The sequence below is a fragment of the Tachysurus fulvidraco genome, chromosome 13, assembly GCF_022655615.1.
Source record: "Tachysurus fulvidraco isolate hzauxx_2018 chromosome 13, HZAU_PFXX_2.0, whole genome shotgun sequence".
In the NCBI taxonomy this organism is placed as follows: domain Eukaryota; kingdom Metazoa; phylum Chordata; class Actinopteri; order Siluriformes; family Bagridae; genus Tachysurus; species Tachysurus fulvidraco.
The window spans coordinates 26,433,293-26,449,240 of NC_062530.1; the positions used below are offsets into that span (position 1 = coordinate 26,433,293).

General features: G+C 42.1%; 1 protein-coding gene across 1 annotated transcript in view; it reads right to left on the reverse strand.

The window, feature by feature from the left end:
- Nucleotides 1-15,948, reverse strand: part of LOC113635280 (protein unc-13 homolog C) — a 140,527-nt gene that overhangs the window by 49,853 nt on the left and 74,726 nt on the right. The window contains exons 16-20 of the mRNA XM_047822819.1: nt 15,108-15,204; nt 12,687-12,830; nt 7,469-7,546; nt 7,064-7,141; nt 6,151-6,177 (exon numbers count right to left, since the gene is read on the reverse strand). Coding sequence (XP_047678775.1) covers nt 6,151-6,177; nt 7,064-7,141; nt 7,469-7,546; nt 12,687-12,830; nt 15,108-15,204 — 424 coding nt within the window. The remainder of the gene's footprint in view (nt 1-6,150; nt 6,178-7,063; nt 7,142-7,468; nt 7,547-12,686; nt 12,831-15,107; nt 15,205-15,948) is intronic.

Here is a 15,948-nt window from a genome sequence, read left to right on the forward strand (position 1 = left end):
TTCTTTTATGAGAGACTTTTATTTTGTATTTTAACTAGCTTGGACCGAACCAGGGGTCGGCGACCCGTGGCTCCGGAGCCGCAAGTGGCTCTTTCATCCCTGTGCTGCGGCTACCTGTAGATTCGGAAAATTAGTATTTAATTTAAATTTATTTAATTTAAGTTAGTTTAAAAAAAAATTAAGTCTAAATTCTAAGATCGTGATGCTCTTGTAACATTAAAATAAACGTGTTTAATTTGTTTGTCGCTCGAAATACGCGTCATAACCGCCGACTTGCGAAAGACTGAAAGGTTCGCTGCAGCCGGCAAGTTAAAATTTTGACGTCCTGAAAACGAAGACGACTCGATCAGACGTTGAACATTTTATTTGAAAGTAACCTTCGACCCGGCGTCTTTTTTGTTAAGGTTAGTTGAAACTGTTCAAAATATTTTTGTTTGCTTGCAGAAATAAAATTGCGTTTACTCGGTAGCGGTTCATCGATTTCATAAATACAACACTACAGTTTTTTCTACACTTTCCATAAAGGTAAAAAACGATATGCAGTTATCTTCATTTTAGATGTCAAAAGGGTTTTGTGGCTCCTTGTGTTTTTTTTTTTCTGTGGGAAACGGGTCCGAATGGCTCTTTGAGGTTTATAAGGTTGCCGGCCCCTGGACTAAACCCTTCACTAAAAACCTGTTCTAAACCCTGGACCAAACCATGTACTAAACCCTGTACTAAAACCTTTACTATACCCTGCACTAAACTCTTCAATAAATACTGCAATAAACCCTGTACTCGAGCCTGTATTAAACCCTATACTAAGACCTGTACTAATCCCTGCATTAAACCCTATACTAAGACCTGTACTAAACCCTGCACAAAACTCTTCAATAAATCCTGCAATAAACCCTGTACTCGAGCCTGTATTAAACCCTATACTAAGACCTGTACTAATCCCTGCATTAAACCCTATACTAAGACCTGTACTAAACCCTGCACAAAACTCTTCAATAAATCCTGCAATAAACCCTGTACTAAACCCTGCATTACACCCTGTACTAAACCCCGTGCTAATCCCTGCATTAAACCCTATACTAAGACCTGTACTAAACCCTGCACGAAACCCTTGAATAAATCCTGCAAAAAAACCCTGTACTCGAGCCTGTATTAAACCCTGTACTAATCCCTGCATTAAACCCTATACTAAGCCCTTTACTATAAGCTGCATGAAACTCTTCAATAAATCCTGCAATGAACCCTATATTAAACCCTGTATTAAACCCTGTACTACACCCTGTACTAATCCCTGCATTAAACCCTATACTAAGACCTGTACTAATCCCTGCATTAAACCCTATACTAAGACCTGTACTAAACCCTGCAGGAAACTCTTCAATAAATCCTGCAATAAACCCTGTACTCAAGCCTGTATTAAACCCTGTACTAAACCTTGTACTAATCCCTTCATTAAACCCTGTACTAAGACCTTTACTATACCCTGCATGAAACTTCAATAAATCCTGCAATGAACCCTGTATTAAACCCTGCACTAAACCCTTTACTAAAACCTGTACTAAACCCTGCACTAAACTCTACAATATACCCTGCAATAAACCCTGTACTAGAGCCTGTATTAAACAATGTACTAATCCCTGCATTAAAGCCTATAATAAGACCTGTACTTAAACCCTGCACGAAACCCTGTACTAAATCCTACACTAAACCCTACACTGACCCCTGTACTTGACTCTGCACCAAACCCTCATTAATCCCGGCAGAAATGAAAGAAAAAAACATTCAGCAGATCAGATCGTAAGCCTTTATCCAGTGATTTTGTTGTCTTGCTTATCTGTCATGGGTTGAATATAAAGTCAATATTAGGAGAGAATAAATTCATCCTATCAGATACGATTGAGTCATCAACAAACTGCTGAATAAATAACAGAAACGATGGAAAATCTGCGGGTTTGGGATTGAAACACAAATCTGTCCAAGTTCTACTTGAAATTCTGGACCTCATTGTTCCTGTGGATGAAAAGCAGTAATTTAACTGTTTCAGCGAACACCTCAGTGTGATGGTGTTGAGGCTGTATTTATTTTATTCACATGAAAACATCTGGATGATGTCAGATTTATTTTCCAGTGTGTTTCTCTTGCGTTTGGTTTCGTCTTCGCGTATTTTTGTCTGTTTTAGCATCGCGTTGTCTGTGTAAAATTTCTCATCTCTGTTCTGCAGTACTCCTTTCTCGTGGTGAGTCAGTGTGAGCTATAGAGTAATCACTCAGTTCGATAAGAGCTCGGCTTTACGCTTTAGCGCTTTAGCGTTGTGAGTGAGAACGCTGAACCACGTTGAGCTCTTGAGGGTTGGAGTGGCTGAAACGCGGCGGCGTGAAAAGGACCCAGCTCTCCATTGTGTCTGCTTAGTGCTACACTTCAGACCATGGATACTTCAAAGTTTAATAGTCGGCTGTTAGGCGAAGCAGACAGTCAAAGATACGAGCTGATTGCAGATGCATGGGATGTACAATCAGGGAGCTCAGAGTCCTAACACAAATTTTGAGAAAAATGTGGAGAATCTGCAGCAAAGATGGAGGAACCTGCTGCCTTCATTCATTGGAACAAAGCTGGACCAGCAACGTACCATTAACCTGTGAATGAAACTATGGGAAGTTAGCTAGCGAGCTACTCTAATTAAAGCTTTAACACAATAAACACCATACTGGGGGTGTGGCTTTGTAAACATGGGCATGGTTGCGTGACAGAATCTAGGACTAAAGACATTAAACTTCTCCTCGTTGCACCTTTACAAACAGTTTCAGTGGTACCTCAGAGTGTAGCGAGGGAGAGAAAGGCAGAGCGAGAGAGAGCACTCTGTAATTACACGTCTGTTTGTTTGCTAATTGCTTTGGGAAATCCAGCACCGTTAGCGCAAGCCCAAGCTATACTTAGATTCATTTTGATGTCACAGAAAGGACAAAATGTCAGTGCCCTATGAAGAGGGAAAATACTTGTATCATAATATAATAATGGTTAACTCACACAGCCAGCTTCAGGACTCCAAGAAAACCAATTCATCAAAAAAATCTGCACTAAATCCTGAGTGAATCCTACAATAAACCTTGTATTAAAAGCTCACAAAACCCTGCACTGAGCCCTGCACTAAACTTGCACTAAACCCAGCAATGAGCCATGCACTAAACCCTGCACTAAACCTTGCACTGAGCCCTGCACTGAACCTTGCACTAAACTTGAACTAAACCCAGCAATGAGCCATGCACTAAACCCTGCACTAAACCCTGCACTGAGCCCTGCACTGAACCTTGCACTAAACTTGAACTAAACCCTGCACTGAACCATGCACTAAACCCAGCAATGAGCCATGCACTAAACCCTGCACTAAACCTTGCACTGAGCCCTGCACTGAACCTTGCACTAAACTTGAACTAAACCCTGCACTGAACCATGCACTATACTTGCACTAAACCCTGCAATGAGCCATGAACTAAACCCTGCACCGAACCCTGTACTGAGCTCTGCACTAAACCCTGTACTGAGCCATGAACTAAACCCTGCATTATCCCTGCACTGAACCCTGGTATTGAGTTCTTCAGTAAACCCTGCACTGAGCCCATCACTAAAGCCTGTACTGAGCCATAAACTAAACCCTGCACTGAGCCCTGCACTAAACCGTGTACTGGACACTGTGCCAAACCATGGACTGAACCCTGGTATTGAGTTCTTCAGTAAACTCTGCACTGAGCCCATCACTAAAGCCTGTACTGAGCCATAAACTAAACCCTGCACTGAGCCCTGCACTAAACCCTGTACTGGACACTGTGCCAAACCATGCACTGAACCCTGTACTAAGCTCTGCACTAAACCCTGCACTGAGTCCTACACTAAACCCTGCACTGAACCCTGTACTAAGCTCTGCACTAAACCCTGCACTGAGTCCTACACTAAACCCTGCACTGAACCCTGTACTAAGCTCTGCACTAAACCCTGCACTGAGTCCTACACTAAACCCTGCACTGAACCCTGTACTAAGCTCTCACTAAACCCTTATTGAAACCAGAAATAAACCCTGCACTAAAGCCTGTACTGGGCCATAAACTAAACCGTGCACTAAACCCTGTACTGAGCCATAAACTAAACCGTGCACTAAACCCTGTACTGAGCCATAAACTAAACCGTGCACTAAACCCTGTACTGAGCCATAAACTAAACCCTGCACTAAAAAGCATCACTGGTCAGATACTGGTCAGAAGATTTTCTATCACCATGGATACGTTGCAGCAAAAACAAGCAGTTAAAATCTTAAAACATACAACTGGAGGGAAACGATACAAAACAGTATAGAAGTTCATTCAGCTGCCAAATATGTGGTTAGAACATAGCATGAGGAAATCAGAGCAGTCCATCTATGGTGCATTGTGGAGGAAGGGGTGTTGGGGGGAGGAGTGTTATGGATGGAGGGGTCTGTTGATTTGTTCAAGTTTTCATGCCTAATTCAAGCAGGTTATGGAACACATGCTCTTGGAGGGGGTCAAAGGTGAAGTGAGGTGAAACGGTGCCAGCGTGCTCGTCAGCTGTTAATTAAACCGGGATGCTGGGATAAACATACCCGCCCTCCACAGCTAGCGTTAAAATAATACGATAACACAATAACAACTCGGCTAGGTCTCAATATCCAGTGCGTTCCATAATCAATCAGAAAGTTGTCATGGCAGCATCATGGTGTCTTTATCAGGACATCCAAAAAAATATTATGAATTGAAAGCTAGCCTGAAATTAGCATCTTAGCTCACTTTGTGTTCTCAAAACAAACGGTGAATGAAACAAAGTACCCCAACAATCTGTTAGCTTAGCTAGCTAGTGCTAAATTGTCACAATTCTGTGGTAATTCTATAGATTTTTAGCATATAGTATAGCTTATTCATAGATTAGCACGTTGCCTCAGAGAATTGAAATAATTTCCAAACCTAACTTAGCGCTAAATTATTACGGACTTGTGCTAAGCTTTGCTTTAATAACTACATTATTTATAGATTTGCATGCTAGCTAGCTAGGTCTTCTCAGAAACAACCCGATATTTTGCTCTGAGGAGACAAAAGGATAGAATGTAGTAAAAAACTAACAGCAGCAAAGCTTATTTGTGTGTTGTTGCTAGCAATTAGCAATTTGAATAGCTACAATAGCTAGCGCTTGGCTTTTTACATTCCTCCGGTGATTTTCGCTCTCTGTGACATATTTAACATAGATTTGTAAATGATTATCCTGTCATCTCACACCTACATTAGCATTTTAATATAATTAATTATCATTTATATAAAACATTAATTATTATAATGTTATGTTAGCTACAAGGCTAGATACTGTACTTATTTTTTTAAATAGTTAGCTAGCACTTAAGTAGAGTAACATGGGCATTTTTGCTCAACATATTTAGTCACCATATTTACAGATTAGCAAGATAGCTATTGTAGCTCTGTCACCTCAATCTGTTAAGCCTATAAATGACAATAAATTACCTCACAATATTAATTTGGTAGCATGTTTATTATAGTGGCAAGACTTTATAATGGTGTAATATTATTCTTTTATGTACTGTATTTATACATTAGCATGACAACTGGCTTTTTGACAATTAGCTTTACTACAAGTCTAGTTTTCATTTCACTTCACTTCTTTGACCATATTCATGGGAATGAATAGATTAGCATGCTAGCTAACATCATTACCTCAGGCTAGCATTTAGAATACATAAAACAACATGGAACAAAATTAATATCAGTGCCGATTAGAGTTAGTTCGGTGGTTACTGACAGGGTATTCACAGATTACCATAACTAGTACCCATGTGGATAACTAGCTGGAGCTAATTTATTACACAGTCCTGCTGGGGAAAGTTTAGCTCAATAAATTTCAGTGGGTTTCAGGGATATTTTGGAAAGTTACACAATTGGCCTCTGCTACTGTACATTACTAGACCTGTACTAGATCTTGAGACACAACCTTAGAGTGAACTTAAATAAGAAATTATTCGCCTCTAAAACAACCCCAGATAAAATAGAAAAATAATAAATTTGAGCTAATTTAAGATAAGCTTGTGGGCGGTCTAGCTGTGGAGGAGATGTAGAGGATGTAGAAGGAGAGATGTTCACACACCTTACAGAAGGCCACAACCCCTTCCTCCTGGTACAAGAACCCAGAAGAGACGGGGAATAAGATGAGAAATAAGAAGAACAAGGAGACAATTTCACAATTTACACACACACACACACACACACACACACACACACACACACACACAAACACAGTTTTATAGCAACGACAAACTAAATAGACAGAGAGAAAGAGAGTGAAAGAAGATCTACTACACACATGCAGACCTTCATGGGACATTGATGGGGATATGTTAGCGTCTGATGATGTCGTTTTTGTCCACTAAGGGCAGCAGAGAGCTACAGAACTAGATTTAAAGTTATGTATGTTGTGTTTTTAATATCCTGGATTTCCATTTACAGGGAGATTATTCTGTCAGAGTCTCCATATTTGTTTAAAGTTACTTTTACTTTAAAATAGCATAAAGTGTATCAGTGGCTCTTTAAAATTTGCTCAGGTTAAGAGATAATAACTAGCTAGCATAACCTAGCTGACTAACATTACATGTTTTAATAAAGGTACATTTAGAGATAAGACCAATTTTTAGATGGATCAGAAAAATGTTCTGTTTAACAACGACAGCTCTCGACTCAGACAATAACGTTAGCTAACACAGTTAGCATCGTAACCTGAAATCAAGTGCTAATCACACAGCTGGGACCAGCGATCCCTCTTTATTTCTGTCATCCATTTATCATGACGATAAAATTAATTGTTTATTCCTTGCTTCCTTTATGGTTATTGCAACCGATAACACAGCAAATGAAACGCGGTCGGTTAGCACCGTTAGCGATTCCCTGTCCGCGCCTCGAAACCACAGCAATTAATCAGTGTGAATTCATGAGCAATGCTAAAGCTAAACACCGTTTTCACCGTTTCCTTGTTTTATGTGAGGACCGGCGACTCAGACGCTTACCTGCTTCCCTCCCATGGATTCAAACATCTTTTCCAGCTGAACTCGGAGCTGCTGGATGTTGTTCAAGAGGATGCACGGCTGTCAGGGAGAAAAATATTCAAGGTGTCGGTAATAAGGGAAGTATACAGCAAAGTACAGTATGTTCTATAAACATGGACAACAGGATACATAACGTGAGGCTAAACTGGAAAAGACAATCTTCCATCTTGTTAATTGTCAGCTTCGTTAGCCTCGTAGCTCCAGTGGAACGTCAGGCATGGAATGTATTGGAAATGTTGTGAAGATAAATTAGTAGCAGTTTAAATCTGCATCTGTTCTGCTTTCGTCTGCAGCTGACGTTATGTTACTCAGGTATAATAACTTTCTTGTTGTTGTTGTTGTTTGTGGAGCAGAGTGATGACTCACTACTTTCTCTTTGCTCAGGTGGTTGCTGAAGTCTTTGGAGATGATGGCAGCATACTGCAGAAGCACTTTGTTGATCGTCTGCAATGACAAAACAACCACAACGATGCTGTAATACAGTGCTAACAGATGTGTGTGTGGAATCAGCACATGACTGAATGCTAAGTTCTGATTGGTCAGGAAGTGTTCCTTCTAGCTTTCTAGAACAGCAGCTCTAAGACATCACGGGTTTAATAACGTCTCATGGTTTCTATAGTAACAGTTCATATGCGTAACAGAAAACAGATTCTAAACACGTGTTTCAGGAGTACATGAATAACTAGCTGCTTTTTATTATAGATAGATAAAAAGAAGCCGGTAAGGAAATGACTGTTTATAGCTGCTATAACGTAAGAGAACAGAAACATCTGCATCCCAGATGTTCCATAATAAATGTAAGTATTAACGGACAAAAGAGTCTTGGTATTTTTCAATTAACGTTTGACTATTAACGTCGGACCCATTAGCCGTGATGCTAACGGTGATATAATATAGCTGCGCCACAAATAACTTACTAGCCACTCACACTGTGCACTATGTACGTTAGCGTCTAGCGTATGAACATCGGAAGGGTTGCGTTGTCTCGGATGGGACACTTATAGTGACACGCTATAACATTTTTATACTAAACAGGAAGTTTCCCGGTTGACGGTGAATGACATCAGACATCAGCACACGCTACAGCTATTAGTTAATACGTGGATTTTTTTTTAAATATTAAAAAATATATAGCTTATGATAAATTTGTTTATAAGACGTCTCGCCCACCGGAGTGTTGTCGACCATCTTGAAATTTTTTTTCAAGAAAAATAGCCTCGCGCCTTTTCCTCTAAGAAGTGTAACGTGATGACGTGTCTAACATCCTGTTCCACTCTATTAAAGGTGGGGTCTCCGTTGTTTGAAATCCAATGTTGACATTTGAAATCACCAAAACAAACACGCCCCTAACCCAAATGGGTCCCACCCCTGTATTGATAGCTCCGCCCACACATACACCACACGAGCTATATACACCATACGAGCTGCAACAGCTATATATGGTTGAAATGACAATAAAAAGCTTCTTGACTTCTTGACTTGACTTGAGTATAACCCAAGTATTGTCACGGACTCGCCAGGTTCTCCCCTCACTCAGCAAACCAGATCCACATCACCTGAGTACTAATCACCGTCACCTGGCACCCGTCATTACCGCGACTTATAAAAGACACTCACACACTCACACACACACACACACACACACACACACACACACACACACACACCTTGTCCGGTCTCGTACACGCTAGCTGCTTTCGCATGCTGTGTCTACTAACCCGACTCTTTATCCCTCTCTTTAACCCAGTAGTCATCCAAGTTCATCGCCCTCCGAGAAGCTTATCTGTGCGGTCCTGTATCCAGTGATCCCGTGTGTGTGTGTGTGTGTGTGTGTGTGTGTGGGAACAACATCTGCGCTACCTTATTTTCACCACCCAAGTTCAATAAACTGTTATTTTTACGACTCTCCGCTTCTGTTGTCTTCTGTTTGTGACAAGTATAACCCAGTCAACTATTATGGCGGAACCTGCTGGGGCGGCTGGCAGAGGGTATATTTTTAACAATAAATGTACTTAATGAGTAATACTATGGTAATAAAAATGTGTTTTTAAAACCTAGAATATTGACAAGACACGCCCCTTTCTTCTCATTGGCTACACGTTAGTTTTGTTTTTGTTTTGTTTGGCGGCCCAACGTGGTTTTCTGAAGCATTTCTCAAACAACGGAGACCCCACCTTTAACACTACAGACTCTTGTCATTTCTAGACTGGAATACTGCAACGCACTGCTGGCAGGTCTACTTATGAACGCAATCCGTCCTCTGCAAATGATCCAAAATGCAGCTGCACGGCTTGTTTTCAACCTGCCAAAGTTCTCCACACCACCCCGCTGCTGCGATCCCTCCACTGGCTTCCGGTAGCTGCACGCATCCGATTCAAAACACTGATGCTGGCCTACAAAGCCAAAAATGGACCAGCTCCCTCTTACCTCAAAGCCCTCATCATTCCTCGCACTGCACCCCACAACCTCCGATCTACCAGCACTGCTCGTCTGGTTCCACCATCTCTCAGGGTAAGAGGCAAGTATACTACAAGACTCTTCTCTGTTCTGGCACCAAGGTGGTGGAATGAACTTCCCATAGAGGTCCGGACAGCCGAGTCACTGGCTATTTTCAAGCGGCGGTTGAAGACCTACTTATTCAGGAAACACTTCAACTAGCACTTCTTTCCTTATCTTTTGCATAAAAAAAAACAACCTTTGACACTTTTTCATTGTAACTTTGAACAAATGTTTTAAACTCATGGTATCTTAAGTATGTAACCTAGTGAGCAGCATTAATGTATTCAATGTTAGAGATTTAAGCACTTATGTACGTCACTCTGGATAAGGGCGTCTGTCACATGCTGTAAATGTAAATATGTAGAAAAGTGTAAGTGTACGGTAAGTATTCGATTTGAGACACACCTCAGTTGTTCATATTTAACTAACAGTATTATGAACAAGCTACTTAACAAAGATCTAATATTCTGTGGTCCCAGATATGAACAGTCAGGTTTCCTAACTGGGCAGCGAGGAGCTTGTTAGCATTAGTGATGATGCTCTTCCGAATTAATCATCATATTACTTAAAGCATATTACTTAAAATATATTACTCAGTAACTACTCTCCATTATTCAGTAACTACGCTGCAACTTCATTATTCAAAAATAAAAGTGCACGAGAGCGAGTCGTAGTCTGAAGTCTGAAGTCTGAACCGCTGCTTAATGAGACTCAGTGCTTGGAGGATTGTGGTTACCGAGTCATCCGGAGACGGTGGAAAACATAAATCAGCATGCTTATGTAGAAATATTACAGTGTTAGTGTTAGTACCTGTTGTGTTAGATAAAGATGGGATGCAGGAAGACTTTTATCTGTTCATTAGATCGAGATTCATTAATAATACAGTATTTACCTTAGCTCAAGGTGCAGAATAAACCGGACCGGAAATCGATAAATAAAGCTGCTAAGAATTCCTCAGGATCGGTTGGCAGGCGAATGATGGAATTAATCTTTTCGTTAACCAATCTGAAGTACAGTTTTCTTTCTCTCTCTCTCTCTCCCTCTGCTCCTTTACTGCTCTCTCGCTCACACACACTCTGTCATTTCTTAATTACAAGTTAAAACACACCGCTCGAAAGCACAGTGCTGTTCCTCTCCATCGCTTCTCCCACAGGCCAGTTAGAGTGGCTGAGACATAACTCTATACGTGTGTGTGTGTGTGTGTGTGTGTGTGTGTGTGTGTATGTGTGTGTGTGTGTGTATGTGGGTTTGTGTATGAGGCAGAGAGACAGCAATGAAGAATGGGTTTGCCCTTTGCAATTCATTTGCATTCAGTAGAGACAGGCAGGACAGGATTCTAGGATAACAGCGCTCGATGGATGGGATGGTATTACCTAATCGTCCATCCGTGCATGTGTGTGTGTGTGTGTGTGTGTGTGTGTGTGTGTGTGTGTGTGTGTGTATGAGTATCTGTCCACACCGTAATCAGACATACGACGCAGTTTCCGAGCGTCGTCGCTCCGACAGGCAGAAAGTGAAACCGAGCTGTCCGGCTAACAACACACTAATATGACACGCAACTCAATACGTTCTCACTCTGTGTAAAAAAAAACACATTTAAAGTGAAGTGTGTAATGTTGAACATGTGATTTTACACCTAGAACATAGTGTGTGTTATAACGGCAAGGTTTCTACAATATAAACAAAAAAAAACAAAACAAAGACTTTCTTTCTGTTTGGATCTGTATTCGTCTTCGTTTGAGATGTTTCACCTGTTCAGTGTGTACAATGGATTCGTAATCAGATTTGATCCTATCTTGTAACCGACACAAGCGTTTATATTCACTATAGAAGAAGGAACGTTCTAATAATTAAAGGTGCGGTCTCCGATTTTTGAAAGCCAATGTCAACATTTGAAATCACCAAAACAAACACGCCCCTAACCCAAACGGGTCCCACCCCTGTATCGATAGCTCCGCCCACACATACGTACATAACCCAGGCGACTAACAGAAAGAAACGTGTCTTTATCATAGCTGAAGGGAAGAACAATACGATTGTAGATAAACAAACAAGCAAAAATGCCACACAAGCATAATGATGTAAAGGACAAAGGCATATATTAGTTCTGTGTAACAAAGCAAAACCAACGTTACTCACCTATCGAGAAGGAAAAAAGCGCCTCGGCGTCTTAAGTAAAGTCGGCCACATATTCACAGGTCGGAGTTTCCCGAGTCGATAACTCCTGAGCTAAACGCTGTTACTACACAAAACGCGGTTGTAGCTGCCTCTCTACATTACTACGATAGAAAAGAGGTGTTATTTGTGTAGTAACAGCGTTTAGCTCAGGAGTTATTGACTCGGGAAACTCCAACCTGTGAATATGTGGCCGACTTCCTGCTCCTTCAGTTCTCTCCAGCGCTGGAAAGCTGATCCTATATTAACACGTCCTACTTCTTGTCCTTATCGTAAGTCTTTCTTCTCTTTCTTTCTTTGTTTTTATCCTCCATGTCCATGTTAAAACCGCTTTCTGCTAACGTCACACACGCGCACCGAACACACTCTCCGCCCGTATCGACAAGACACGCCCCTTTCTGCTCATTGGCTACACGCTTGTTTTGGTTTTTGTTTTGATCTTTGTTTATTATTCGGCCCGACATTTCTCAAAAATCGGAGACCCTGCCTTTAATTCAAGCCAAATAGCGTCCTTGTTTTTCTGTAAATACTCTGTAAGTGAGTCTGGATTCATTTAGATGAATATCATCAGCATAGAAGTGAAAACCTACAAAAACATTTCTACAAAATTTCGTATTGTTATCTTGTGAGACAACAATTTATCCTGAATGTTCAGTAAACATGATGTTACATGGTTACCACTAAACCCACAACTCCGATTAGACATTTCAGACACTCTTACCCAGAGCAATTAAGGGTTAAGGGTCCGATTGCGGCAGCTTGGTGGTCCTGGGATTCAAACTCTCAACCTAGTTTAACACCTTCATCACTGAGCTTCATCCACTTCCAGCATTTATGAGATCCAGAGCCTCAGGACTTTCTCTTCCCTCAAGTCGTTAATGCTTTTTAATAGGCAGACTGAGACACTCACTTTAGCAAATCTGCACATGAGGTGAGCGAGGGCTTGAGGGTTCGGGCACTCGAGTTTCTTGATGATCTCGAAGCTCTGGTTGAGCTGCGTAAACACGTCCACCACGGAGCAGGAGAACAGAGCGTGCTCGGACGTCTGCTGGAACTGCGGGAAGAAAGATAGAGAGATGGAAGAGGACATCGTCTTTGTTACGATGTAGACTTATTAGTATTGAAACAGTGAAGTAGTGTGTGATTGGGAGGGTCTGTGTCGCATCACATAAAGAACGACCCCAGGTGCCCCTCGGTCCCCGAGAGCCTGGAAACTGGATAACATATGAGAAAGAGGACATACAGTACAAGTAAAATAGAGCTATGGGAATGTACAACATTAATAATACAGGAACCTGCGAACATAGGATCCTAAAGCACTATTCGGACGGGATTAGTTTTACGTGGGGACGTGGAGTAATGCAATTTTACCTCAGGACGTCTGTAATATTAATTCGCACGGGACAAGACATCTCAGTAAAACTAGCAGAAGTGGGAGGGGTAACTCGCTTTACGCACCACAGTAACCTCCTTGTCGTCATGTGCGTATGACGTTGCGTCCTGTTATCACTTGTGCAAACAGACAACTTGGCGCCTCCATGCTTGAAAAACTACTTTAAAAAGGAAATGACGGAATTTTACCGTACATATTTACAGCGGGTCGTTTCGGACGGGATTAGTATTACCTGGCGTCATTTTTCCGGACCTTTTTACAGAAGGTAAAAGTCGCCGTAATCTTTACTGACGTTGTCCGTAATGATTACCGAGACGGCACATTCGGACGGGACTAAAATCACCGAGAAGCTCTGGTAATAATTACGTTACCCCCACGTCCCCACGTAGAACTAATCCCGTCCGAATAGGGCTTAAGACGTGGTCCAGACGCTAAGACGTTAGAAAAAGCGGGTCCTGGATATAGAAACATAGGACCCTAGGTAAAAGAAAGCAAGACCTGGAAAATAAAAGGCCTCGGACATATAGATCTGTGATAACAATGAACACTGAAACTATAGGGCCTTAGGGAAATAGATGATGGGAATGTACACTACAGCTATGGGAACATATAAACCTTTGTAGATGCAGCTCAGGGGACTTAGGGCAGGAAGAATATGGGGAAATATAGACCCTTACATTATGGAAAATGTAGGGCCCTGGGTATACGAGTTTGTTGTCAAAATAGGTTCCTGGAAATATAGGGATATTGAAACCTAGAGCCCTAGGCAAAAGAGGACAGCATCTAGAAAATAGAGGGAGCTGGAAATACAGAGCCCCAGTAACACAGGACTCTGAAACTAAAAAACTTGCCGAAACAGGGTCATGGGAATCTAGGGTTCTAGGTCTTGGTTAAAATGGGTTATGGGAATATACAGTACAGCTGTATAGAAAGGGGTGTCTTATGCTCTGGGGAATGTCAAGCCCTGAGGATGTAGGGTGTAGAGTCTGGGAAATACAGGTATATGGGAACATGGGTAATAAAAAAAAAAGCAGGACTGTTAATAGCATAGGACTGGTTTGGGAAAATTTGGTAAAGCTATGGGAACTCTAGGTATATACCACTAATGGAACATAGGGTGGGGGAACATGGGGAGAACGTCGGGTGATGTACAGGGATTCGGGATCCGGGGACCCTAGCGATATAAAGCAATAGGATATTAAAAGAATATAGAAATATATTTAAAGGTTCGAGCTAATAGCAAATGTTAGCGGATAATTACCAGCCTGACAAAGAACACAGGGTTACTAAACACAGATGTCTTCAAGCTGTATGTCTCAGATCATGTAGCTAACGACATTCGACGATAAATTAGCTCATAGTCCATTCTCAGAGATACCCTTTAAGCCTATGCTACATGCTATGCAGGGTTTGGTACAGAATAACATCTTCATTGTTTGTGAACTGACAGGGACAGAACTTTAAATCAATCAGTTTATCCTAGGTATATTTAGCGAGTCCTGCAGCATCCCTTCCTGCCCCTGTGGGATGAGCGATTACTGCAAAGACGGGACTTTTTTTTTTAACCAATTAATAAAAAGACTGAAGTCTGAAGTCCTGACAGATAATTGTGTTATTCGTATGCAAAAAAAAATCCGCTCTAATATCAAGAGCCCTATCAAAGTAACCAGATGACTTCTGCAGATGTTGTGGGCTTGTAGCAATTAACAGAAGAATACAATCAGAATTCTGTGGGGCTTTTGTTCGCGTGATTTGAGACGAACCACGGCGTATGTTCGTAACGCTCTTCCTCCACATCGCCGCTGTAAGTCTACGGAAGTGTGTGTGATGCCTGGTGGAGTCAGAGGCTTAAAAACCTGATAAGGCTGATGATATGGCACTCATCTGTCTCGCATCCTATCGGAAAATCGAACAGAGCTCCGAGAGGAGACGACTCACCCCATCTTTCTTGTCTCTCTCCAGGGCCCCGTTCAGGAAATCCATGGCGACGTCTTCATTCTCGTCCAGCCACTGAATAACAAAAGGCTCGAACCACCTGCCGAGAGACAGATTCACACCCTTTGATGTTGTGTATTCGTGCAGGATTTAGAGCTTTCACACTGATCTGCGTTGACACTGCGGGAGGAAAGTGCTGAAGAAGCACACTCGCTTTGTTTGTTCGTTTATCACGGCGTCCCGTCGTACCTCCTCTACTGTAGAAAACATACCGTAATGTGGCACGTGTGACGTGACGTGACATACGGCTAAGTACGGTGACCCATACTCAGAATTTGTTCTCTGCATTTGACCCATCCGAAGTGCACACACACAGCAGTGAACACACACACACACCGTGAACACACACCCGGAGCAGTGGGCAGCCAATTATGCTGCGGCACCCGGGGAGCAGTTGGGGGGTTCGGTGCCTTGCTCAAGGGCACCTCAGTCGTGGCCGGCCCGAGACTCGAACCCACAACCTTAGGATTACGAGTCAGACTCTCTAACCATTAGGCCACGACTTGCCCTGTGTGTTGGACGCATTTTTCCGGCCAGCTGGACGTCAGGTCACCGTTCGCAGGTACGAGGCCGAGGCCGAGCGTTCGTGAATGTTTAAAAGAGACTTCCATCTGGATTCTCTGGTGCTTTAGACATTTTGCACACACACAATCAGGCCCCAGTTTTCATCAACATCAAACCAATCACAGACTGCTGCCATCTGCTGCTCTGCACTGCACTATGTATTGGCCCCCTTCTGCCCCACTGTACCACTGTATGATGGCTGCTGAGCAGATATTATTCC